Source organism: Vipera ursinii (genome assembly GCF_947247035.1).
Source record: "Vipera ursinii genome assembly, chromosome: 2".
Lineage (NCBI taxonomy): Eukaryota > Metazoa > Chordata > Lepidosauria > Squamata > Viperidae > Vipera > Vipera ursinii.
In genome coordinates this window covers 170,802,125-170,827,883 of record NC_139513.1, presented here as the reverse complement: position 1 = coordinate 170,827,883, position 25,759 = coordinate 170,802,125, and the positions used below count along the sequence as shown (strand labels likewise).

At 43.2% G+C, this 25,759-nt stretch overlaps 1 protein-coding gene across 4 annotated transcripts; it reads left to right on the top strand.

Annotated features, from left to right (window-relative positions):
- Positions 1 to 778: 778 nt before the first annotated feature.
- Positions 779 to 24,529, top strand: KDM5C (lysine demethylase 5C). Of its 4 annotated transcripts, none has more exons than XM_083356215.1 (28): positions 779 to 1,608; positions 4,079 to 4,156; positions 5,922 to 6,044; positions 6,300 to 6,470; positions 6,785 to 6,919; positions 10,045 to 10,113; positions 10,536 to 10,659; positions 10,746 to 10,927; positions 11,297 to 11,455; positions 11,689 to 11,808; positions 12,148 to 12,306; positions 12,432 to 12,613; positions 13,497 to 13,659; positions 13,747 to 13,866; positions 14,066 to 14,260; positions 14,349 to 14,530; positions 15,414 to 15,538; positions 15,934 to 16,081; positions 16,359 to 16,455; positions 16,583 to 16,941; positions 17,070 to 17,208; positions 17,302 to 17,481; positions 17,564 to 17,704; positions 18,160 to 18,696; positions 20,457 to 20,514; positions 20,751 to 20,950; positions 23,972 to 24,175; positions 24,292 to 24,529. In XM_083356215.1, exons 1-28 carry the CDS (start codon positions 1,057 to 1,059, stop codon positions 24,298 to 24,300), a joined length of 4,911 nt encoding a protein of 1,636 aa, XP_083212341.1. In that variant the 5' UTR covers positions 779 to 1,056; the 3' UTR covers positions 24,301 to 24,529. The 4 variants fall into 4 exon arrangements, with proteins under 4 accessions (XP_083212341.1, XP_083212342.1, XP_083212343.1 ...); XM_083356216.1 differs by having other exon boundaries at positions 24,295 to 24,516; XM_083356217.1 differs by lacking the exon at positions 10,045 to 10,113.
- Positions 24,530 to 25,759: the final 1,230 nt, after the last annotated feature.

Here is a 25,759-nt window from a genome sequence, read left to right as displayed (position 1 = left end):
ATAATTTCATAATTATTAAATTGATATTAATAAAAACATTGTTGCATAAAGATTTTGGATTATCACCTGTGAGCAATACTATATTTAATATAGAGCAGTCTTCATCAATCTGTCTTCTAGGTGTTAGACTTTATTTCCCATAATCTATCAGTCAGCAGCGTTTGGAAAGCTGAAGTCCAAAACTAACTTAAATAAACCCGCTAACTGGAGCAAAATGAATTTAACTAAAAGGAGCCAGGCTTCAAAAGTTAGCCTTCCTATGGACAGATTACAAATTACATAGATAAAATGGCACCACGATGCAGTGTATAAGCCCGTCGAAAAGTCTGAATTCAGCCAAACCAATTGACAGCTATGAGGCTCCCGCTACGGTTCTGACAACCGTAATAGGCGGCGTTATGATTAGCTCCGCCCATTCAATTCTTCTTATCCTCCTCCTCCGCCTCCTCCCTCCTCTTCCTGTTTTCTGTCGTCTGGCGCAGGCGCGGTGCGGCCCTTTAAACGTGCGCAAGAAGTCCCAGCGATTACATTCTCTTGTTAGTGGTATCCTTCCGCCTCAGCCCTCAGGGACTTTTTCTTTTGCTTTATTTCGCTCCTAAAGCCTCCAGTATAAACCAATTGTCTTTGACGAGACCTAGAAGTTGCCCTCTTTGTGTCGGAAAGATTACCCTAGCCGGGTACGGTGACATCTCCAAGAGGTTCCCTTTGAATCTTTGGAGGCCGGCGGAGGGAGACGTTTTGTTGTTGATGGGCAGCGGCTGGGGAGGATATTGAGAAAGTCCAAAATGGCGGTGGCTGCCAGTTCGAGGGGACCCGGCAGGCCTTGGATTTAGGGAGGGGAGAGAACAAGAGGGACTCTGGGCCCGGAAAAGTGCCGGGAGATCCTAGAGAGGAGGAGGGGTAAGGCTGAGCAACCGGGCACCGGGGAGAAAAGCTCCGGCTGAGCGGCCTGGTTCCCCCGCCCGTCAGGCCTGGTGCTCGAGCGAGGAGGAGGAGGAGGGGCCGAGGCATGGCCCCCTGAGGGGCCTCCCAGAGAGCAAGGAGCCGCTGGAGGGGATGGAGTCCAGAGAGGAGCCGGTGGAGCAGAGCGAAGGGTCAGATCAAGGGACCTGCGGGGAGAAGGGCCCCCTTGGGGATCAGGGCGATTGGGCCTCCCGCGGGGAGAAGGGGGAGAGGGGAAGCCGGGGCTCGAAGGGGGAACGTGGCCTTTCAGGGGAGAGGGGAGAACATGGGGACTGGGGAGAGCGGGCCTCCAGGATGGAGAAGAGCGAACGGACTCTGAAGGGTGAGCGGGCTCCCCGGAGTGACAAGGCCGAGCAGGGCGATGGAGGGGGTCCCCGGGCCGATCGAGCTCTTCTTCGGCTGCCTCGAGCCTCGGACCAGGCCGAGCGCGGCTTGTGGGGGGCCGAGCAAGGCGAGTGGATGGACCGTGGCCCGTCCTGGGCTGGAGATCCCGATCCCCTGTTGCCTCCCGAGGACTTTTTGCCGCCGCCTGAGTGTCCTGTCTTTGAGCCCAGTTGGGCCGAATTCAGTGATCCGCTAGGCTACATTGCCAAAATCCGACCCATCGCAGAGAAAAGTGGCATCTGCAAGATCCGCCCTCCCGCCGTAAGTAAACCAGCGAAGTCGTTGGGATTTTAGGAGAAACTGTCAAGTGGGCAAGCGGAATCAGGATTTTTTTGGGGGGGGGTTTAGTGTAAGTGATTCACAGGTACTTAGAGCTGGTGATGGGTTGTTGTTGTTGTGTTTTTTTTTGAAAGAGATGTCTCTTCTGGTGAATGTCGTGAATTGGATGGAAGGAATGTATTGGAGTGCTTGTCTGGCAGGATGAGGGTTACAGGCTTGAACCAGTGTGTCTTTAGATAGGAAAGAGTTATTGTGAGCATTTGTTGCTGAAGACAGTCTGGGTATTGAGTGAGTTGAATGTTTGATACAAATGCAGCGTTTCTGAGGAAAAATAATTGTAATGTCTTAAAGAAATAACTGAATACAGGCCTGGTTCAAGGACAAAATAGAGTGTGTAGTAAAAGTTTACATAGCAGGCCCTGCTGACTAGAAATTTTGTTAGTTCAATACATTTGAATGGCACCAAGTTGGGAAAGACTGTTTTATGGAATTGATGAGGGCTGAAAAATGTCGATGCTTCCCATGATGTAGTAGGACAAGTTGAATGTAGATATTGAAAGCAGTTGATGTGATACAAAACTGCAATGTGTCAACACTCAAATATAGATTTGAATGCATTATGGGAAATAGTGTAAAGAGTATACTACAGGGACTGGGTTTGTTTGGAATAATTGGCATATAAGAGCTTTGTGTTTCGATTCCAACGGACAAGTTCTATAGTTTTGTGTATGTAAATTGCTATATCTGCGATAATGGGTGGCGCCTGTGTTGGTACTTAGCTGTTACCATTTTGAACAGCTTGCTCTTTCACCAAGCTGGAAAACTTGTATAGACGAGTGTCCTTCTGTTATTTTCCTCTACATCCTACAGCTAGGCCTCAGCTGCATGCACAAAACAACAACCCCCCCCCCATTCTAATTAAGTGGAGCAGGAAAGAAGTTTTCCAAGTCTTTTCCTGCTGTATTTCTTGATGTAGAGAACCTAATTAAAGTTTTAAAAAAGTCCATTGAATAATATTTTTTATTATTTCATAATAACAGGTCATCTGGTATAACTGCCAGTTGCAGAGCATTTGTCTAAGAAGGAACAAGAGAAAGACAAGGAAATATTTGAGGAACTTGGTTTTCTTTTGTATAGCTACACTGCAGAAGATGCTGAAGTAGATCTCTTGTTCTCTGTTTCCAGTTAAACTCTTTTGCCAATCTTTTTAATCCTCATTGAGAAATCATTGTGATATTTTTAATTGGAGAAGCAAAATATTAGCATCTGCTTACTCAGTGCATATGGAGTAAGTTTAAATGAGTCTTTTTTCTATAGGCTGTCAATTATAGTTCAGGTTAGTCTGCAGCCTTCAGATCAAAAGTTTTTATCACAATTCAGTTGCAGGAGAAACCTGTCTTGCTGGTGTGAGTCTTAAGCATTATAATGCTAAAGTATTATCCTGTTAGCAACATTTCATTTTTTCGCTTCTCTTGAAAGTTCTAGGATGAGTTAAAAAAATACTGTTTAGCATTTTCTAATTTATTTTGATTCGAATTTATTTCAGTGTGTCTAACAAAAGCAAATATAATTCTGTCATGTTTGTGCTTTTGATATACAATTTAGCACCATGAAGATGCTATTAAATTGAGAAGCCAAGGCTTTTCCAACTTAATTTATCACCCTCTTTAGTACAAACTAATAAATATTTCACTAAAAATATAAGAATATATATTCATGATGTTCACCAGGCCTCACTGTGATTCCAGCTTCTAGAAATCAAAATTTTGCATAGTCAATTTGACTGCCTTCTGGTAAAGTTATTTTCAGACCATTGAGTCTTTCTCACACATGAATAAATAAACTTCGCTTCAGTGGCTTTTATCTGTCTTACTGTCTCCAGCAGTTCTTGATGATAGTTACTCCAGCTTTGAAGTGACTGCTTTGTACCAGAAAAGTAGATTTTGAATTTGTAATGCCTAATATAATATTTTAGATTGGTTAAAGGGACATCAAGGTTATCCTTTCCTTTTTCTCAGGCTTCCTGTAGATAAACAGTAAAGATGAACACGTTACAGTGCTTGGTGCGCTCATGTTTTATTAGGAGGTGTTCATGCATTAAACTATGTTTCCTTCAAATGTCAGTTTTACCTAAGTCTCTGTCTCTGTCCAGTACTGGATATCGCATACAGTAGATTGCTTCATTGCAAAATTAAGGGTTTTCATTGTCTCAGATTTGACCTGTAATAGTTTGTGTAATCGGTTCTTGCACTTATATTCTGTTACCTGTGAAATTGAGTTCTAATTATCTAGGGCTGTTTTCAGACTGAGAGTAGATTTTTGGTTTAATTCTTAAACATGATGTATATGTATTAGAAAAAGTGTTGGATCTATTGTCATTAGCTGGTAAACAGACTTTGAAATTTATGATGCTGGGATTATAATTAAAGTTGCCTTTCTGTTTCTTCCTCAGGACTGGCAACCTCCCTTTGCTGTGGAAGTGGACAACTTCCGGTTTACTCCACGGATACAGAGGCTCAATGAACTGGAGGTGAGTCCTTTGCAGGAGAGGTAATAGAATTTTAATGTAGTGCTATTCACATTTCTTTACATTTAACAGGATAATTAAATCATAAATCATTTTACAAGAGAAGATACCAGGAGCTACCAGTAAATAATAAATGTAAAAATATATTGGTATATAATTTTAAAAAACCCAAAATGCATTAGTTTTAATCAACTGTTATCCACTGGTCGGACTGCCATTGAAAGAATTGACTTCAAAAATTGTGTCAGGTTGCCTGTTTATACAAACATAAATAAATGGTTTTGTTATTTCAAAGTAGTTCTCTGTCTCTGTTTGTATGTAATCTATTTAAAGGAGAATACTTGTAGCTCAAGGCTGAAATGAGGGGTCCTTGGTGCTCTCCCAGCTTGGTTGTTTTCTTGCAGACATTTCATTATGCAAATTAGATAATATCAGTGCTAGACACTCACTTAGCACTGATGATGTTACCTAGTTTGGGTAATGAAAGATCTGCAAGAAAAAAGCTAAACTCAGAGAGCATCTAGGATCCCCTCATGTATTTAATTATCCAGGTTTCTATATTTTTGACTGGATTTTTTTGCAAATGTTTTGGCTTGCATTTATATGAAAGGAATGTGTGTATCTTAGACAATACTCTTAAATAAATTTGCATTTCCATGAATAACTTTTCTTCTGTTAAATGACTATAAGAAATCTCATCTTTTTAGGATGAATGTATTTGTTAGATAAGTTTCCTACCTTTCCTCAAGGCAGTATATCCTGTAATCCTTTTCTCCAATTTTATTCTCACAATATCATCCTTTCCAGGTATGTTAGACTGGGGTCCCCACCCCCCAGGTCGCGACCCATGGCCTATTCACAGCCGGGCTGCGGGTCAGTGCATATGTGAGTGTGCAGCTCGACTCAGGAAGGCCGGTGAATGCACATATGCGCACACACATCAAATTGCAGTCAAGCTGTGTGTGCATGTTTGTGTGCATACCGTGTCCCACTATTCGTAGGTGTTGGCTTGCATGCCCTGGTTCCTCTCTTCCCCCCCAGCTAGGCCACCAAGTCGCAAAGGTTGGGGACCGCTGTGTTAGACTGAGGGTCAGTGACTGACCCTCTGAATTTCCATGACTTGAGGGTAGACTTGAATTTGAACTTCACTTGTCTTAATCCAACAATTTATCCATTATTTTTATTTTATTTATTATATTTTTATACCGCCCTTCTCCCGAAGGACTCAGGGCGGTGTACAGGGCAATAAATATAAAAACAGAATAGAAAAGTTAAAAAACGATTAAATATAATGCCCAAATTTAAAATTTAAAACAATAATTCAAAACATATTAAAACCCCAACCCTAACCCACCAGACACTGATATGTTCCTCATGACATAATTAAACACATGAATCTTGGCTCTGTAGGTAGAAAAGTTAAAAGTTTTGGAAATGCGCATGTCCAAAATATATAGTCCTTTCTTCTTATTTGGTTTTGAAAACCATGATCTATATCCAGTTGTTATAGTTTAGAATGGCCAGATATTGGCATGTTACTTAATTGTTCAAAAGGAAAGACTTGGGATAAATAACACATAGCCCCTGTTACAGAAAAGCTCCCAGGTCCCAAAGCAGTTCAGTGTGTGTGTGTATATCTACTGTTTTCAACTTCATTAAAATTTGGTGTTGCTGGTATGAAGATATATTGAAAGATGTATGGTTAAATGGGAAGCCATTATATGTTACTGGCTTGAGAAAGTCTAACTTCTATTTATTCCATTACCAGGCACAGACCAGGGTAAAACTGAACTATTTAGACCAGATCGCAAAGTTCTGGGAGATTCAAGGTTCTGCACTGAAAATTCCCAACGTAGAGAGGCGTATTCTTGATTTGTACAGCTTGAGTAAAGTAAGTTATAATTACATTCTTCCCAAAAAGAATTCTAGAGGAAGTTAATTTTTTGTATTCAAGCTAATGGGGTTAAATTACTGACACTGGCAGATTCAGTGAAGATTCATCTGTGCAATTGATGGGTCTTGGTAAGTTGTTGGTCTTAGTTTGGAATTGGGGATAAGAAAAATTAGGTGCCTTCTTTAAATAGGTATACGTTCATGTGATTGCAAGCTGATAATTTGTAGCTTTTCAATATTCCTATATTTTCAGATTGTGATGGAGGAGGGTGGATATGAAGCCATTTGCAAGGATCGCCGGTGGGCCCGGGTGGCCCAGCGACTTTCCTATCCATCAGGAAAGAATATTGGTTCCCTTCTTCGTTCCCACTATGAGCGTATTATCTACCCGTATGAAATGTACCAGTCTGGTGCTAACCTGGTGGTGAGTATTGGGTCTCAGAGTATAAAGTTCTCCTGTAATTTAATTTCACATTACATTTCCTCCACAGATGTAGTACGTGAGTACAAGAAAACCCCTTTTTTTCTAAATAGACTCCCCTTGCACATTCTGGGAAGGAAATAGCTTGCTAGGGAAGATGGTGGGGCCCATGCCTAGCCAGGAAAATCATATCAAATTCATCGTGCTTTTGTTCTGCCACGGGATAGTTGGGTTAGACCTTTGCTTCTTAATGCCTAGTGATGACCAACAGAGCAGTGAAAAGCTCTACTCTGTTCTAACGCTATTCTTTCCCCCAGCAGTGCAACACTCACCCATTTGATAATGAAGAGAAAGACAAAGAGTATAAGCCTCATAGCATCCCATTGCGCCAGTCAGTACAGCCTTCCAAGTTCAACAGCTATGGGCGGCGGGCCAAGCGACTACAACAGGAGGTGAGTGTCTCTCACACCTTCAACCCTAATTACAGTTTTGTTTTTGGTTGGACCATCATTTTGAGAGCAGTTGTACACGCCCTGTGCTCTGACTCAAGGGAAAGCATTATTTTTTTTCCTCAGGTTTGGGGTAGAACCACTTAAATGTCAAAAGAAGTCTCATCTGGCCTCCTGGACTCTTTTAGTTCCCCCAAATTGTGATTTTAAATGCAACAGGAGAGTTTTTAGATATATAAGGTGTAATCGTTTTAAATATATTTAATGTAGTCTGTCCTGTGATTCAGTGTGATCTGCCCGCTCTCTGAAATGATCTGAAGAGATTTGCATAGTATTCCTCTTTTCTGTCATAGTGGCTTGGGGTTAAGCTCAAATGGTGTAGCTCTCCAAACCCATTTTTAAAAAAATAATTTGTACTGTGTATTAGGATTAAAAAGATAAAAACAAAATAAGCGAATAAAAAGAAAAAAATATAAAGTGTAGAGACAAAAATAGAAAAAAGTAGAGATAAATAAATGACTACCCCCTTTATGACAACAAATGTATAAATGAGTTTGGTAACTTATCAACTTCTCTTAAAATATATCAATGGTCTTTTCCATATTTATTTATTTATTTATTTATTGATGGGATTTATATCCCGCCCTATCTCCCGAAGGACTCAGGGCGGCTAACAACAAAACATATAATAAGTACAGAAATCAAGATAAAAATAAAATTAAAAACATCTGTGCAGTAAATTAAAGTTAAAAACTAAAAAATAAATTAAAAATTCTAAATATAATTAATTAAAATGCCTGTCAGTCCAGGTCAGCCTGGTGGAAAAAGGAGTGTCTATAAACAAATATTTAAAACCGCATCTATTTTAACCTTGATGAGTCATCAAAGAGCCAAGGTTGCCTACCCCTGCCTTAAACAGTGTCCTAGAACTTGATTTCTTCTAATTTTTTTCTTTGTCCCTTCTCACAAAATTTTTCAGAACTTTAACAAAACTTTCTTTTGTAAGTTCAATGTAAGAAAAAGTCATCCAGATGGCGCTTTTGGTTTGTTAGTACATCAGACAGTTTCATTAGTATATCCAATGTAACATCTCCTTCCACATTATGACTTTAGGGTCAAGTTTCCAACGTAGCTCATCATTTAAAAATCTGTTTTCAAATCAGTCTCAATCCTATCCAGTAAAACTTGTTCCTCTTCCATAAAGACTGTCTGTGGAGGCAGACGGTCTTAAAATTAACTTCTGAATCCCTTGTTCACAAATATCTTTCAATGCATCCAATGTTAAAGTATTTTGCTCCATTCCGTATTAGTAAATCAAATTTAAGTGTTCTTTTCCTTTAATTGTAATCTTTAGTTCTCTTGAGCTTCCTCTAGTATCCAGCCTTCAAAATCATATCTTATCATATTTTTTAAAATATTCAAAATAACAGCGTATGCGAACTTAATGTCCTTTCAGAGGCACCAACTGTGAGTTGAGCAAGAGAGCTATTCCCTTGTCTTTTAAACCCATAATAGTCTGCTGTCATGTTGTCTTCTTGCAAAGAGTAACTATCTGGAGTGCTTGTGGGTGATCCAAAGTCCCCTCCGTCAGTTTGCCATTTCTTCCCTGGATGTCCACCACTCCAGATGTATACATGTGCTCACCATTGGAAGGACTACATAGTTTTGTTAAAAAGGCCTTTAAAATCAGTATTTTTCAATAGGTTTTTTATTGTTGAAGAATTAATACATACATATTCAATGTTTCTGGTTTTAACTTGTGTTTTGTTTGTTTAATTTTCTTAATTACAAAGAGGCTTCAGCAGTCAGTGATGTAAACATTGAATAAATATAAATAATTCCATATTAAATGTAAATGAAAGCAAGATTTTGTCACATGTGGCACCTGGCATTTCACTTCAGGATTAAGTTGATCTTCACAAACTTAAGTAACACCACGATGGATAAAAGCCTGGAATGTATATATAAAGCTTTTTTTCTTTTGCATAATAGATGCTCTTTCCCCTTTCCTATTTGTATTTATGGTTTTAAGGATTTAGTTGTAAGCCTTTTTGATTAATAGGTATTCATCAAATGTTTGGGGAACGTAAGAGCTTATGGCTGTATCTGTATTTGTTTTAAAAGAAAAAAAGCATAACTGTCAATTTTGCATCAGTTTAAGGAAACATTGAATTTTGTAATTATATATTCAGTGGGTAAAATTCAAGGACACTGATACAGGCCTTCAGATAAAGATACAGTCCTGCATTTTTGGTTTAAATTATTCCGAACAATTAGTAAGTGGTTTTCCAGAGATTAGTAGAACATCGAAGTCTCCTGCTAGGAATGTGCACCTGGAGCTTAGTCTCCCAAGTGTATTTCCAGTAAAAGACTGAATGCAGGGAGGCATCCTTCTTTCCAAATTAGAAAAAAAAACAAGTGTGTATCTCATATGAGGATTCTTACCATAAAATCTGAAACTTACCTGTAACCCCTGATTCCATCATTCCATACCCCAAATCATGAAAGTGAATTAGAATCCCAATCTTTTCTACAAAAGCTTTTACTGAGAAGCTGACCAAACACTATATTAAGTGTGTCTGATTAATTTATGTTAAAGGGGGGGAAAGGCAGTATTCAAAGTTATTTTAAGGTTTTTCTTAGTTCCTGAATTCCTTCATGCTTCTGTTCTTCCTCTCTAGAATAGGAAATAAAATGTCATTGTGCTTTCTCTCCTTATCTTTGAAATGTTGAACATTTTCAAAGTCCTAAACCTCATGTCTGCTGTAGTTATTGTAACGTTTCCATTTGTTAGCTCTCTTGTTGTAAAACACCATAATCCTTATACTAATTATTATTATTATTATTATTATTATTATTATTATTATAATTATTATTATTATTTTATTTTATATTATTTTATTTTATTTTATTTTATTTTATTTTATTTTATTTTATTATTATTGACATTTATATGCCACTCAATTCTTAGTAACTCGAGTCTAGGCAGTTAAGGGGAAAAGATATCCAGCTTCTCCACTATGATCCAATAATGATTTTCCTTTTTATATCTCTTGCTGATGCCCTTTCTACTATTCCTAGAGACCTGTTGATCCCCAAACCCCACACATTTTGTCGCCCTCTTACAGGAATCCGACTCATACCCTGAACCTGCGAGTTCCCCAGCTCTGTTACCTGAGCAAGCACATCAAGCATGGGTACTGTTCCTGTTCAGTCCACCTCTGCTGTCTCTCTTTCACTCTATTTATTTGTCCTGCTTCATGGCTTGAAGTCCTCAGACCCCATCCAGCAGAAGATGTGGCTTAAATGTCTCAATGTGCACTGTTTTATTTCAGTGTGCAATGCATTCTAGGAAAGTCTCACCTTGTTGGTGTATCTACCCAGAGGCTTGATCCAAAAAAGACAATATTTCTGTCATAGGTCACGACCTCAGCAATCTCTTATCATTAACCAATTGTCTTTCTGCAATTAGTTCTCTTTTCTCCAGGACTCAATTTATTGTTTGTTCTTTTTCCTCCCTCTGCTGCTGCTGCTGCTGCTTTCTGAGAATCTTTGGGATGCAATTTTAACGTTCATGGCTTCATATTGTCATTCTGTCCTAACTGTGTCTTTCTTGCAGCCAGAGCCAACAGAGGAAGACATTGAGAAGAACCCAGAATTGAAGAAGCTGCAGATTTATGGCGCTGGTCCTAAGATGCTGGGACTGGGGCTTGTAGCCAAGGACAAGAACATGCGCAAGAAAGGTGGGAATGGAGGGCTAACCTCACAATTAGGGCGCCAAAGGAGAAGTTTGTTCTCTTGGTTCTAAGTTTATGTCTTCCTAACATAGACAAGGAGATGCCTGAATGCCCCCCAACAGTGATAGTAAAAGAGGAAGCTCCTGTTTCAGAAGTGAAGCTGGAACCCAATTCACCTCGACGCTATGCAAATCTGAAAGAAGAGTTGAGGCACAGTCCAGAACCTTGCACCAAGATGACCATGCGCCTCCGTCGCAATCACAACACTCAGTTTGTAAGTTTGTGTTCTCACTTCAGATAAGTTCTGCTCTGTCTCTCTGTTTTTTGTAAAAATTGTTTTTCTCCCCAACATTATCAGTAATATATCCAGGCTGGCAATTGTGAACTCTGCCATAACATCCATAGCCTTCTGCCTCCTTAAAAAATGCATGGAAGGAAATAATAGTTCTGCTGAATTTTTGCTTATTGTCCTCCTTTGAAGTAGTCATTGCCTAAAAAGAGAAATCATTGGGTATATTTAAAATGCCTGTAGGAAGTCATTAGGAGTCAGTACATAAAGGCACCTCCCAAAAATATTAAACAAAACAATCTGCAGTTGCTTTTGTGTGTAAAACAGCAGTTCTTATAATTGCTCCTCTTTTAGATTGAATCTTACGTTTGTCGGATATGTACACGGGGAGATGAGGATGACAAGCTGTTGTTATGTGATGGCTGTGATGACAACTATCACATCTTCTGCCTCTTGCCTCCTTTACCTGAGATTCCTAAAGGTGTCTGGAGATGTCCCAAATGTGTCATGGCGGTAAGGAAGCTTTATTTGCCCTTCACAAGGCGAGAGGAACATTCTTGCCTCACCAGATTATCTGGGTTTGAACTTGATCATCTATAGAGAGATCCAAGAATAAGATTTGAGCTATTGATTACACAATTATTCAGAAGCATAATATGGGCTCCGTGGATTATTGTATGGGTAGGCAAAAATAATTCCTTCCTTGTGAATCCTTTCTCACATTTCCCCTTATTTTCCTTTCCCAGGAGTGTAAACGGCCCCCAGAGGCTTTTGGCTTTGAGCAGGCCACTCGGGAATACACACTACAGAGCTTTGGGGAGATGGCAGATTCTTTCAAGGCTGACTACTTCAACATGCCAGTCCACGTGAGTTCTCCCTCTTTTTCTGTGAGCACAGACAAATAGTACCAGCTATGGTTTTATTTATTGTGTTAATATCCCATCTTCCCTCCAGAGTCTCTCAAGGTATTTATGCACAAGAATCTCTTCATTTTATCAGCCGTAGCCAGGTGAGGTGGGTGGGTGGGCTGACAGAAAGTGATAAATCATTTGTGGTTAAGTGGGAACTGGAATCTGGATCTTTTTTGTTCTCAGCCTCCACCTTACAACTCATACTTGGCAACTTCATCGTACGTGTTTCTAGTTTCCTGTAACTGGGGATATGGAGTCTGTGGTGTTGACTGCCTCTCCTATTTGCTCCCCCAGATGGTGCCCACAGAGCTTGTGGAAAAGGAGTTCTGGCGCTTGGTGAACAGCATTGAGGAAGACGTGACGGTGGAATATGGGGCTGACATTCATTCCAAAGAGTTTGGAAGTGGCTTCCCCATCAATGACGGCAAAAGGCAGCTCTCTCCAGAGGAAGAAGTAGGTCCCCTTTTTAAGGCAGCGGTCTCCCTTACCCTCTGCTTGGAGCTGCTTCTTCTGCCCCTCACGGCCGACCGTCTGTGGTCTGCCCCACCTCCTTTCTTATCCTTTGCCTTGCCTTGCAGGAGTATGCAGCCAGTGGCTGGAACCTCAATGTGATGCCAGTGCTGAAGCAGTCGGTGCTGTGCCACATCAATGCTGATATTTCGGGCATGAAGGTACCGTGGCTGTATGTGGGCATGGTGTTCTCTGCTTTCTGCTGGCACATCGAGGATCACTGGAGTTACTCTATCAACTACCTCCACTGGTGAGACTTCAGGAGGGAGGGAAAGAAACCTGCCGTCTGGAGCAACTTTTTGATAGTGAAGCACAGGTAGTCCTCGACTTACAACAATTCGCTTAGTGACCAAAGTTGCAACCGCACTGGAAAAAAAGTGACTTAGGATCATTTTTCATACTTAACGACCATTGCAGCATTCCCATGGTCACACGATCAAAATTCAGACGCTTGGCAACCGACTCGTATTTATGACAGTTGCAGTGTCCCAGGGTCACGTGATCACCTTTTGCGAACTTCTGACAGACAAAAGTCAATGGCGAAGCCAGATTAACTTAACAGTCGTGTTACTAACTTAATGATTCACTTAACGTCTGTTAACAGAAGAAAAGACATAAAAGCTCACTTAACAACTGTCTTGCTTAACAAGAGAAATTTTGGGCTCGGTTGTGGCCGTAAGTCAAGGACTACCTGTAGTAATAATTTCCACAAATGGAAATAGCATAGCAGTTCATTAAAACAGTTAGAATTCAAAACTGCATTTTTTATTTGTATAAGAGAAAAAATAAATTGAAAGAGAAAGACTAGCGAAGTAAAGTTTGTATTTAATGACATTTTGTATATGACTGGACGTTTTAAAAGTATGTGGCTCTTCAGCACTGCATTTATATTCCTTAATGACCCTGATTGTATCGCTGGCATTTGGTGGCAAGCCCTTGAGACCTTTTTAAGTGTGGCTTTGAATTGCAAAAATTTGCTCCCTTTTGATTTAAGGGGACTGACTATAAATGGACTCTCCGTTAAAAAATTGTTCAGAAAGAATAATCCCAATACTTACCTTCCAATGACAGTGTTTCACTTTTGTCTCCCTTCCTTTTTTGGACAGTATTCTCTGACAAGCTTATTTTTCCAGGGGTGAGCCTAAGACTTGGTATGGGGTCCCATCCTTTGCAGCTGAACATTTAGAAGATGTTATGAAGAAACTGACCCCAGAGCTTTTTGAGAGCCAGCCAGACCTGTTGCACCAGTTGGTGACACTCATGAACCCTAATACACTTATGGCTCATGGCGTCCCTGTGAGTCACCTTTACATGCTTGGGTGTACCTTTTCCTCCTCTAGAATATAGTCCCTGCTCTCATTGTTTCGTTTTTTGCATCTGTAGGTCGTCCGGACCAATCAGTGTGCTGGAGAGTTTGTAATTACCTTCCCTAGAGCTTATCACAGTGGCTTCAATCAGGGCTACAACTTCGCAGAAGCAGTTAACTTTTGCACTGCTGACTGGGTAAGTTTCTAACCAGCAGGAATTTCTCATGTTTGCTTTCATAATTCTTCAGTGGCCACAGTGGTAACACAAAAGAGGAGTCAGAAGCGGAGAACCGGGTTTGCAGTTCATAGTTCTCAGCTGTAAAAGATGTGCATGGGACCAGAATTCTTCATATACTTATAGATTTCTTCCCCCCCCCCCTCCGCCTCGTACTCAGTTGCCAGCTGGTCGCCAGTGCATTGAGCACTATCGGCGCCTTCGCCGTTACTGTGTCTTCTCTCATGAAGAGCTTATCTGCAAAATGGCTGCTTGCCCAGAAAAGTTGGACTTGAACTTGGCGGCGGCTGTGCACAAGGAGATGTTTATCTTGGTCCAGGAGGAGCGTAAATTGCGAAAGGCTCTCCTTGACAAGGTGGGTTGATATGGCAAGGGAGTACTGTCCGAAGCCAGGATTAGTTGGGAATGGTCAAGCCGCTCATTAATTTTCTCTGCTGCCCCAGGGAATCACTGAAGCAGAGCGAGAGGCTTTTGAGTTGCTTCCAGATGATGAGCGCCAATGTGACAAATGCAAGACAACCTGTTTTCTGTCAGCGCTGGCTTGCAACGATTGTCCAAATTGTCTTGTCTGCCTTTACCACATCAATGACCTCTGCAAGTGCCCTAGTAGCAGGCAGTACCTCAGGTGAGTAGAAACGTGGGGTATTCCACGAATGAGCCATCTTAAGTTAAAATACAGTCACTTAACTGGGTTAGATTTATAGGGCTGCCTTTCACCAAAAGGTACTTCGGGTGACTTAAAATTTGTAGGAGCATAAAAATGAAGAACTAGAACATACAATGCAGTACAATGATCTTCCTTGTATATCGTGTCTCTCATCCTCAATAAAATTCTGAGGCAATTGTAGTCTTCAGCCGTCAAGAGATGAGTAGACTAGCAGACCCTGAGCACAGGAGTCTCCTTTATTCACAATGGGCTAGTTGAGGAGAACCATCCTCCCTAATCAAGTTGGTCCAGAGTAATTCGGGAAGGGCTGTACTAGTGGTTCTTTCATGTATGTTTCTTTGAGAAACCAGTTATGGGTAGTCCTCGACTTATGGCCACAATTGAGCCTAAAATTTTTATTGCTAAGTGAGACAGTTGTTGAGTGAGTTTTGCCCTATTTTACGACTTTTCTTGCCACAGTCGTTAAGTGAGTCGCTGCAGTTAAGTTAGCGATACAGTTAAGTGAATGTGTCTTCCCCATTGACTTTGCTGGTCAGAAGATCATATGATCTCAGGACACTGCAACCGTCATAAATATGAACCAGTTGCTAAGCATCTCAATTTCGATCGCATGACCATTAGGATGCTACAATGGTTGTAAGTGTGAAAAATGGTCACAAGACCCTTTTCAAAGTGCCATTGTAACTTTGAATGGTCACTAAGTGGACTATTGTAAGTCGAGGGCTACCTGTATAGCTTAATACAATATGAAAACAGGCCAGTGTTGTGAGACGGCATTGCTTGTGGCCCTGGCTGAAGTACCTTTACCGTTTTTCTGCTCTGAATGTCCTTCCTCATTCAGGTATCGGTATACTCTGGATGAACTCCCAGCCATGTTACATAAATTAAAGGTCCGAGCCGAATGCTTTGACACGTGGGCCAACAAAGTTCGCATTGCTTTGGAAGTGGAAGATGGACGCAAGAGAAGTAGGTGGTTCCACCCTCGTGCTCCTTGATTCTGGGGTCTTTTAAGAAGTTAATCCCTGAGATCTTGGTGGAGGAAATGTACATATACCTTTGAGGCCCTGTGTAATTGCTGTCAGATTTGTTCAGGCGTGTTGTGAGGAGAACCTGAATCCTTACGGATTACACGTTTGGGAGAATGGGAATGGAGATCGTAGCATTGAGTCCTAGGAAAGGGGCTTCTGGGTGAAAAGGAACTGCTGAGTCTGGAATGGGAGGAATAATGAAGCAACTGAGGGCCAGACGACGGTCTTGGATAAAACTCAAGAGCCTCGCTTCTTCCAGGGAGTTGAGAGTAGCTGGTACAGTTGTGCCAATCAAATGGGTCTGGATGCCACCACGTTCTGTGCTTTTTACAGCCTTGGAGGAGTTGCGCGCCCTGGAATCAGAGGCACGTGAGAGGAACTTCCCTGAGAATGAACTTCTTCATCGGCTCAAAGCCTGTCTGAGCGAAGCGGAGAAGTGTGTCTCAGAGGCCCTGGGTCTGATAAGTATCCAAGAAACAGAGTGAGTGCAAAGAGTCGGTTTTAAGTAGAATTGTATCGATAAGACAAGATGCCACGCAGAGTCCTTTCACTCGGTTTAATCATCCCTTGAAGCCTTTTAGAGTACCTTTCTTGCTTTTGTTTTCTGGCCGATAATTATCCTTTCCCCGAAGCCTTTTCTCCTGTTTAGTGGTGTTCTCTTGTTATCTGTTTGGTATTTTCACGTCAAGCTGTTTTTCAGATTGTTTTCTGGAATTATAATGAAGCTTGTCCCACTTTTTTCCTGCTTAATTTTACAGAGAGTCATCAGTCCATATGACAGTAGAGGAATTACGTGCCTTCCTAGAGCAAATGACAAACTTGCCCTGTGTCATGCACCAGATAAAGGAGGTCCAGGTGAGCAACAGAAGGGTTATGGCGCAATTATTGATGATCACAATAAAGGGAAGAATTAGCACTGTGTCTGGGTGGCGCACTGGTTGCACAAGTGGGTTGGCTGTGATTGCCGTGTGTCCTTTTCTAGGATGTGTTGGAGAAGGTGGAAGCTTTCCAGGTGGAAGTGCAAGAGGCCCTACAAGACCTTTCAGGCAATTCCCCAGAGTTGCACAAGCTACTGGCACAAGGAACACGATTAGGGGTGGAGGTGCCAGAGATGGAGCTGCTAGAGAGGCAGGTGCAGCAGGCAGTCTGGCTGGAAGAGGTCAAGCAGACACTCCGTTCACCCCAGGATAAGGTTACGCTATCTGTCATGAGAGCACTCATCACCTCCGGCTGTGGACTTGCCCCCAGTCCTGCTGTGGATAAGGCGATGGCTGAGTTGCAGGAGTTGCTCACCATTGCTCAGCGTTGGGAGGAAAAAGCGCAAATGTGCCTGGAGGCTAGGTAAGCTTAAGTTGTGGGGAGTCTACGGCTCCTAGAGGAGGTTCCTCCCAATTTAGCCAGGCGTTGCTTTGTAGAGAGGACCCACGACAATTTATTTGACACTCCTGCCCATCCCCGATTTCTTGCAGGCAGAAGCATTTGCCAGCTACGTTGGAAGCCATCATCAAGGAGGCAGAGAACATCCCAGTACACTTGCCCAATATCCTGTCGCTCAAGGAGGCACTATCTAAAGCACAGGCTTGGATCGCTGATGTGGAGGAGATCCAGGTGGGTTGTAGTCTTTGGGCCTGGGGCAGTGGAACGTGGACCTTGTTGCTTCACCTCTAGAGTACTATAGTCTGTGCTGTGTCCTCTTCACAGAACGGAGACCATTATCCCTGCCTGGATGACCTGGAGGGCCTTGTGGCTGTGGGTAGAGATTTGCCAGTGCACTTGGAGGAATTGCATCACTTGGAAGTACAAGTAGTTACTGCACATTCCTGGCGGGAAAAGGCCTCCAAGACCTTTCTCAAAAAGAGCTCCTGTTATACGTTGCTTGAGGTTAGGGGTGCTTTTTGAACGGGTTGCGACAAAAGCCTCACCTCGTAGGCGAAAGCTTCATTCTTCAATGTCTTTCTCTCAGGTGCTGTGTCCGTGTGCCGACGCTGACTCAGATAGCGTCAAACGCACTAAATGGCAGCGGGAGAAGGAGCCAGGACTCTACAATTCTGACACAGAGAGACTGGGCCTCTCAGCACAAGACCTCAGGGACCCCGGCTCTGTTGTGAGTAGCTGGCTTAGAAAACGTGGGGGTGTTGCTGTGACTTAACACAGCGCAAGACTTCTTATTCTTGGGTGTGCTATTCTAGCTTAGCCAGATTGGTCACCTGAAGACAAAATGCTTTTAACCTGATAAAATGGTCAAGCTGTAGGTACCGGTGAGGACAGAATTCGGCTAAAAAATGTGCAAGAACTATTGTAAGGCTGAAAAGGATTGAGGCAAAACTACACACAGAGGAAAGATTAGTGTGAGGAGAATCGTGCAGATGGGAGAATTGGGAGATGAGGTTACAAGTCTCAGTGATTGCCAATTGCTTTTTGGAGTTGTGCATTTTCCTCAATGCCATGCAGCTCACAATACACCAAACGATATAAAAAGAAGCCAGAGAAAAAGTAGCTTATGCTCTGTTGGGTCAAAAAGGGTCCAGAGAATCACAGTCGTTCATCTTGTGTCTGCAGATCTTGGTCTTCAAAGAAGGCGAGCAGAAGGAGAAAGCAGGGATCCTACGCCTACGCCAGTCGAATACCCAGAAGCCCGTGCCGTCCGTGCAGAGTCCTTCTGGGATCCAGTACTGTGTTTGTTCCCAGCCTCCCAGCCCTGCTATGTTGCAGTGCGAACTGTGCCAGGACTGGTTCCACACCACCTGTGCAGCTTGGCCTCGCCTGGGCAATCCTCGGCCTTCTCCGGCATGGTGGGAGTGGGAAGCCAAATTCCTGTGTCCTCTGTGCCAGCGGTCCCGCCGGCCCCGCCTGGAGACCATCCTGGCGCTGCTGGTGGCTCTGCAGAAACTTCCTGTCCGGCTGCCCGAGGGTGAAGCCCTGCAGTGCTTGACCGAGCGTGCCATTATGTGGCAGGACCGCGCTCGCCAGCTCCTGGCCTCCTCCGATGTAGTTGCTGCCTTGGGACGTTTAGCTGAGCTACGGCAACGACTGCTTGGGGACTCGGCCAAGGACGCAGGTGCCCTCAAAGAGAGCAGCTGCAACGAACAAACCAAGGTGAGTGCAGGAGACCAACTTTCTTCTGGCCTGGCTACTCCTCTCCAGTGGGGAAGGGAAGGCCGACGCCAGGTTTGCTGCACACGTTTCTTGAGGGCAGAATTTGAGGCAGGGCCTTGCAATGTGAGTGCTTTGCAGAAGTTTGTCTGTCTGTCTGCTGTGTTTGGGGGGGGAAAAAGTCATTAATGAAAGAACCAGGGAGATTTGAAACAATTATTAACTTTCTTTTACAAAAGCATTTATTGTAAGGGGAAACCAGGTAAGGAAGAGATTTCTCTCACCACTCCTGCATTTTGCTTGTAATATAAAACATTGTATCTGCACTTAAAGTCAACTAATTAGGAGTTTATTTATTTGATTTCTATACAGGCAGTCCGCAACACTTCATCTAGTTACCATTCGAAATTACAGTGGCACTGAAAAAAGTGGCTTCTGACTGTTTTATCTCACAACGGTTGCAGCATCCCCCCCCCCCGTGTCGTGTGATTAAAATCCAGACGCTTGACAACTGACTCATGACAGTTGCAGTGTCCCGGGGTCATATGATCCCACCTTTTGCAAATGTCTGACAAGCAAAGTCAATGGGGGAGAAGCCAGGTTCACTTAACTCTATTATTAACTTGAACAGCTGCAGTGATTCACTTAACAAATGTGGCCGGAAAGGTCATAAAATGAGGCAAAACTCAATTGTCTTGCTTAGCAGCAGAAAATTTGGGCTCAGTTGTGATGGTAAGTTGAGGAGTACCTGTAATTGCCCATCACAACAAGTTAGATGAGCTCATAAAGCCAGTAAACATACATGGGCCCCACAGACACGCAGTCTTGCTGTTCTGCCCTCACCGTGCTGTCCACATTATTTCATTCATAATAGGAAATTGCCATTGGCAAAATTTCTCAAAATCCAGCACTTCCTGCTTCTCAGACCAATGCTTTTCTCTCTCAGGCTTGTAGGCATCTTGATCTTGGCCCTTTTTTTTAAAAAAAAAAAGCGCCTTGCCTGCTAGTTTCTCAAGAGCAGTGTCTACTTGGTTCTGCTTTCTTTTAAACGTTCTTTCTCGACTCTTTCCCCTTAACCTACAGTTCATATTCTTAAACGCCAGGCCATTTTTCTCGCCTCCTCTGTTCAATTCCTTTATTAGATTTATATCTCATCTTTTCCGTGTAGGCACAAGGCGTGTATAATACTCTCTTTATTTGCTCCCCATAATAGCAATCTTGTGAGGCAGGTAGTACTGAGAACGTGCCTGGCATAATCGTCCAGGAATTTCTGTGGCTAAGGGTGAACTAGAACCTAAATTTCTGTAATCTAGCCTGACACCTTAAGCCTGCACTACCCTGGCTCTGTTTTATCATAATTTCTTAATCCCCAAACCTTTCTGTAAACTTCTGTAAGACTTTTCTAGCCTTAATTCACTTCCCAAGGTTATACAAAGTCTTATGACTTCTTCGGAGTTTTATGGTCTTTCCTCCTCAAAGGAGCCAGGCTGCTCACTGTTTCGTTTCTGAAGGAGCTGAATATTTCCTTGACGACATAGCAGCTCATCCAGTCTGTCTCGGAGATGTTGCTGCCATTAAGTGTAATGTGGTAAATGTTTTTGTTACTCTACAGTGGCAAAACCAAATGTATCTTGACAAGAGCCATGGGCCCTGCCCCTGCCATTAGTTGAAGAGAGAGCGTAGGTCCTGATGGGCATGATGTGGAAATTGCATTTGTGGCTTAAAAATCTTTTGCCTCACACTTCTTCCCTCCCTTCCCTCAGATTTCCTTAGAGAATGGAGATGCCACAACTCCAGAGAAGAACAGCTCCTGTGCCTCAGGTACTAGTCTAGTAGAGTTCTGCGTTGTTAAGTCTAAGTAAGTAACTCTGGCCAGTTTACTTTCTTGAAAATACCGAGAGAGAAAGTTGAAATATGGACTTGGGTACTGTTCTTGTCTCATCACTTTGGGTTAAGACTTGTCTCATCAGTTGTTTGTGGGAAGATAATTCCCTGTTCTGTGATAAAAACAAGGAAATTGGGCTGTTTTCTTTACAACCTTTATGCTTCCCTTGCAGACCTGGAGGTGCTTTGTTCTTACCTGCCACAGCTACAAGGCCCTGTCCTAGAGCTGGCTGATGCCGTCCGTCTACCTTTGGAAGAGCTGCTAATGGAAGGGGATCTTCTTGAGGTGACGCTAGATGAGAGCCAGAGCATTTGGCGCTTGCTACAGGCTGCTTGTGCTCCCCAGCTTCACAAATTCCAGCAGCTGCTGGATGTGAGTATCATTCTGACGGTCAGCAAATACTCTGAGCTGTTCTCATTTGTGTGGGTTTCCATGTCTTCTTTGTGAATCTGTTAAGGCTGCTTCTAATAAAAAGGCTAGGGAAGGGGTTATTCCTCTGTCCTGGTCCTATTAGATCTCTCAGCAGCTTTTGATACCATCAACCATGGTACCTTGCTGCAACGTCTTGAGGGGTTGGGAGTGGGAGGCACCGTTTTACGGTGGTTCTCCTCCTACCTCTCGGGCCGTTCGCAGACAGTGTTGGCAGGGGGGCAGAGGTCAGCCCCTAGGCCCCTTAGTTGTGGGGTGCCTCGGGTTGGTACTCTCGCCCCTCCTGTTCAACATCTATATGAAGCCGCTGGGTGAGATCATCCGTGGCTTTGGGGTGAGGTATCATCAATATGCTGATGATACCCAGCTTTTCATCTCCACCCCGAACCAACCCAGTGATGCCCTCGATGAGATGTCCTGTTGCCTGGAAGTGGTACAGATCTGGATGGGGAAGAACAGGCTCCGGCTCAACCCGGCCAAGACTGAGTGGCTTTACATACCGGCATCTCGTTTAGTCCAAGAGGTTCCATCTTTGGTTATGGGAGGAGAGATGTTACCTCCCGTTGATAGGGCACGCAATTTAGGCGTCCTCCTGGATTCACGACTCAGTTTTGATGATCATATTGGAGTCGTGGCCAGGGGGGCCTTTGCCCAGGTTCGCCTGGTGCGCCAGTTACGCCCCTATCTGGACCGAGATGCCCTACGTACAGTCACCCACGCACTCGTTACCTCCCGTATAGATTACTGCAATGCTCTCTACATGGGGCTGCCCTTGAAGACCACCCGGAGGCTTCAACTGGTGCAGAATGCGGCCACGCGGGTAGTGATGGGAGCATCCCGAAACTCCCATATTACACCCCTCCTGCGTGAGCTGCATTGGTTACTGGTTGTCCTCCGGGTGAGATTTAAGGTGCTGGTACTTACCTTTAAAGCCCTACATGGCTTAGGCCCAGGATACTTGCAGGACCATCTGCTGCCGGGAACGACTTCCCATCGCCCAGTGCGCTCACACAGAGAAGGCCTCCTCAGGGTACCGTCAGCTAAACAATGTCGGCTGGTGACCCCCAGGGGGAGGGCCTTCTCTGTGGGAGCGCCAGCCCTGTGGAACCAACTCCCCCTTGAGCTTCGGATGGCCCTGGATCTCCGGTCCTTCCGCCGCGGCCTCAAAACACTCCTTTTCCATCAGGCTGACCTGGACTGACAGGGATTTTAATTATGTTTTTAATTTTTAACTTAATTTTAATTTTAATTTATTCTACTGGGGCCATTAATTTAATTTCTTTTTAACTTTTGCATTATTGTATTTTATTGTTGTTAGCCGCCCTGAGTCCTTCGGGAGATAGGGCGGCATATAAGTCCCAATAATAAATAAATAAATAAATAAATAAATAAATTTTTAGCCACAAAATTTGCCACTTCTGTTAGTATCTCAGAAGCTGAGTCAGATTTTAAGATTCTTTGAAAGTTGGTATCACACAGGAAAGGGTAATAAATATGTGTGCGGCTTTAACACAAAACAGTGACAGTCAGCTACAGAAATGACATCTCCCCCCCCCCTGCCCTGTTTGATGGCTTATAGTAAGAGAGAGAGGTGCAAGCCAGGAAATATGAATGCAGGTGTGTTTTTTTTCATCAGTTACCCACGTTGAAATCATTTGATTGAAAAGTTTTATTATCTGTGTGGAGGACTTGGTGAAAGTTTGTTGGAATATACAAGATGAAAGGGGATGATTGCTATGCTAACAGCTAATGTGAAAAATGTCTTAGAGATTTTGGCTGTGGTTTGTTCTCCAAGCTTGTTTCAATATAATTCAATATAATTTCTGAACGTTTCATTACCAAACTAGGTAACAGCAGCAGCGGGATTTTCTTGTCCTATTCTCCTTAGCTTATAAATGTCTTGACAAGAAAGGACAATAAAATCCTGCTGATGATATTAGCCTAGTTTGGTAACGAAAAGTTCAGAAATTATATTGAATTATATTGAAACAAGCTTGGAGAACAAACCACAGCCAAAATCTAAAATCCGAGCTGCAAGTATTTTCTATTATTTCAATGTCTTTCAAGTGGACCATTTTTCGAAACTTGGAATTTTTAAGGTTTCCTCCCACATTTTTCAGCAATTGCAGCAGTTGTCATCTTTGGAACATCAAAGAAAACCAAAATTGCAGCATCCTAGCCCTTTGCTTTTTCTAACTGTACAGGTAGTCCTCGACTTACGACCATTTGTTTACTGACCGTTCAGAGTTACAATAGCACTGAAAAAAGTGACATACGGCTATTTGTTTCACTTACGACCATTGCAGTTGCAGCATCCCCATGATTACGTGATCCAAATTGAGACGCTGGACAACTGGCATGTATTTAGGACCGTTGGGAGTGTCCCGGGATCACGTGATCCCCTTTTGCGACCTTCTGACACGCAAAGTGCATGGGGAAGCCAGATTCACCTCACAACCGTATTACTGATTGAACAGCTGCAGTGGTTCATTTAACAATTGCTTAGCAGCAGAAATTCTGGGTTCAGTCATGGTTGTGAATCGAGAACTGCCTTATTCCCCACCAAGCATTTTCTCAGTAGCTATGATACGCGTCTCTGTACGTTCACATAGTTTTTGTCTTCGTGTTCTTATATACCGGGGAGTATTAAAGCCTTGAGTAAATGAGGATGGAGAATTGAAAGATGGGAAATGAACAAAACCTCTTCTGCTTATATAGAAGCTTGCTTTCTTCAGCATTTTGTGACGGGGGAGGAGGTTGCATCTTCGAAACTCTTCCCCCTATTCAAGAACTGCAACTATGATGGTCAGAAATATGTAATTGTGGCAAAAAAAATACCCCGAGTACGTAATTATGCCTTTTAGCCACATTATTGTGTTCATAAGGTTCATCCACGTGATGCCACATGTGTGTTAAAAGAGCGGGCCTGGTTTTCACTCCCTGAGTTCTCGTCTTTTTTTCCAGCTGGAGCAAGCAGAGCGGCGTGTCACCCGCGGGCGAGGCCGAGACTCGGAGCGACGGCGGAAACGCAAGACAGAGCGTGCTGACGGCCCAGTCCTGCCGAAGGAGGAATTAGAGCCAAAGAAGATCCGGGGGGCAGACGCGGTGCTGTCCCAAGGTGGCACTCCCCCTGCAGCAGGCACAGACTGTAGCCACAATGGAGTTGGAGTAAGTGAAGAGGAAGGACGCCACCAAGTTGTCTGGGGGTGTTTACAGGGCAGGTAGGGTTTTTTTTGTAACGGACTGACTGGTTCCTAACGTGTTGTAATAATTGTCTTCCCTAGCAGTTGTGACGGCTGGAAGATGCCTGGATTTCTCCTTCCTGGACTATACTGTACTGTAAGGGACTCTGGCAGCCCCAGGTCACTCAGTTGGTTGACTAGCACTCTGCATGGGGAGGCGCCCAGCCCTAGACGTTGTGGCTGCATCTCCCCCCACTCCCCAGGACTTGGCACTGGCCCTGCATCAGACTATTTTTCAGATGATGTAATATTTTATTTTCTTTTTCCTCCTTTTGTATTGTCGATACTGCAGAAAGGGGAGGCATTGCAGGGGTCACCAACAAGCAGGGCCCACGTTCTCCTTGGCAGAAGCAGCCGAGGGTAGTATCGCCGTGTTGCTGTAAGGATTGAAGCCTTGCAGAGATCCGGCACGGGTGGTAGAATGTGCTGGGACTGTGCCCGGCTCCTCGCTTCAGGCAGTGAAAGGAGTTGGGGGGGCTCTCTCTCTCTCTCTCTCTCTCTCTCAAGAGGAGCATCCTCCTTTTTGTACCAGCATTCCCTGGACACCCCAGGGATAGCACCTCCTGTTGCACAGAGGGGCAGCTCTCCCTAGACACCCCTATCCTCCTCCTGGTACCTGTTGGGTTTAATAGGAATTGTGGTAACCACTTTATTCTGTAGGGTGGTGGAAAAGGCAAGGAATATTTTAGTTCCACTCCAGCCACTACTCCACCCTCATCGTCCCACCCCACCCCACCCCACCCCCCAAATCATGGGCCCCATACTGCCTCAGGCTCTGACACTAAAAACCTTTTGTCTTTCTCTTTTTAGTGTTTTATTTTCTCCAGCAGAGAAGGGGGTGGGATGTTGCGGGTAGGGAGGGGTGTGTTATTTTATTGTATTATGATTTTTTTATTATTATTATTATTAAACTTTGGAGGTTAACAAATTTACTTGGATCTTGGGATAAAGACGACCTGGTCAGTTAGAGTTGCTGGTGGCAGTTGTGAGCATGCCCAGTTTCACACAACATATTGTCAGTACCGTAGCTTGTTGTCTAATTTCCTACTATGTAGGAGCATGACCATAGAGTAACGAGAAGCCCTGAGTAACTGTTTCCTTGTTTCAAACCTGAATTTTTGTATCATGGTTCTCAGTGAAGTGTAGTGTGAAATGGTTCTTTCACATTACTAATAGTTGTTGTAGATAATTATATTTTGTTTTCTCCAATTGTTAGATACACATAATTAGAGAATTGCAATTCTTGCAAAAATAATATATTGCCAGTGACAAAAAGCTAAGAATATTAGGAACAAATATTTCAGACCAGTGAAATGTAATAAAATTTCCTGAAATATTTCAGAAACAAACAAAAACATCCACAGAAGTAGTAGGACCAGTAGGTGAAGACAAAAAAGTAGTAATTTGATAAGGCAAGTGAGTAGAACATGAATTCTGTCAGCTTCATTCCCGAGAGAATCTTTTTGGAGAATGCACCTTTAAAGTTATGCTAAGCAAAGGTGATCAGAGG

Excerpts from the sequence above, each read along its gene's own strand:
- KDM5C (XM_083356215.1), top strand. The coding sequence starts at position 1,057 with ATGGAGTCCAGAGAGGAGCCGGTGGAGCAGAGCGAAGGGTCAGATCAA. Across the intron at positions 10,114-10,535 it reads AGCAAGCACATCAAGCATGG|CCAGAGCCAACAGAGGAAGA; the intron begins GTACTGTTCCTG and ends TCTTTCTTGCAG. Across the intron at positions 15,539-15,933 it reads GGAAGATGGACGCAAGAGAA|CCTTGGAGGAGTTGCGCGCC; the intron begins GTAGGTGGTTCC and ends TGCTTTTTACAG.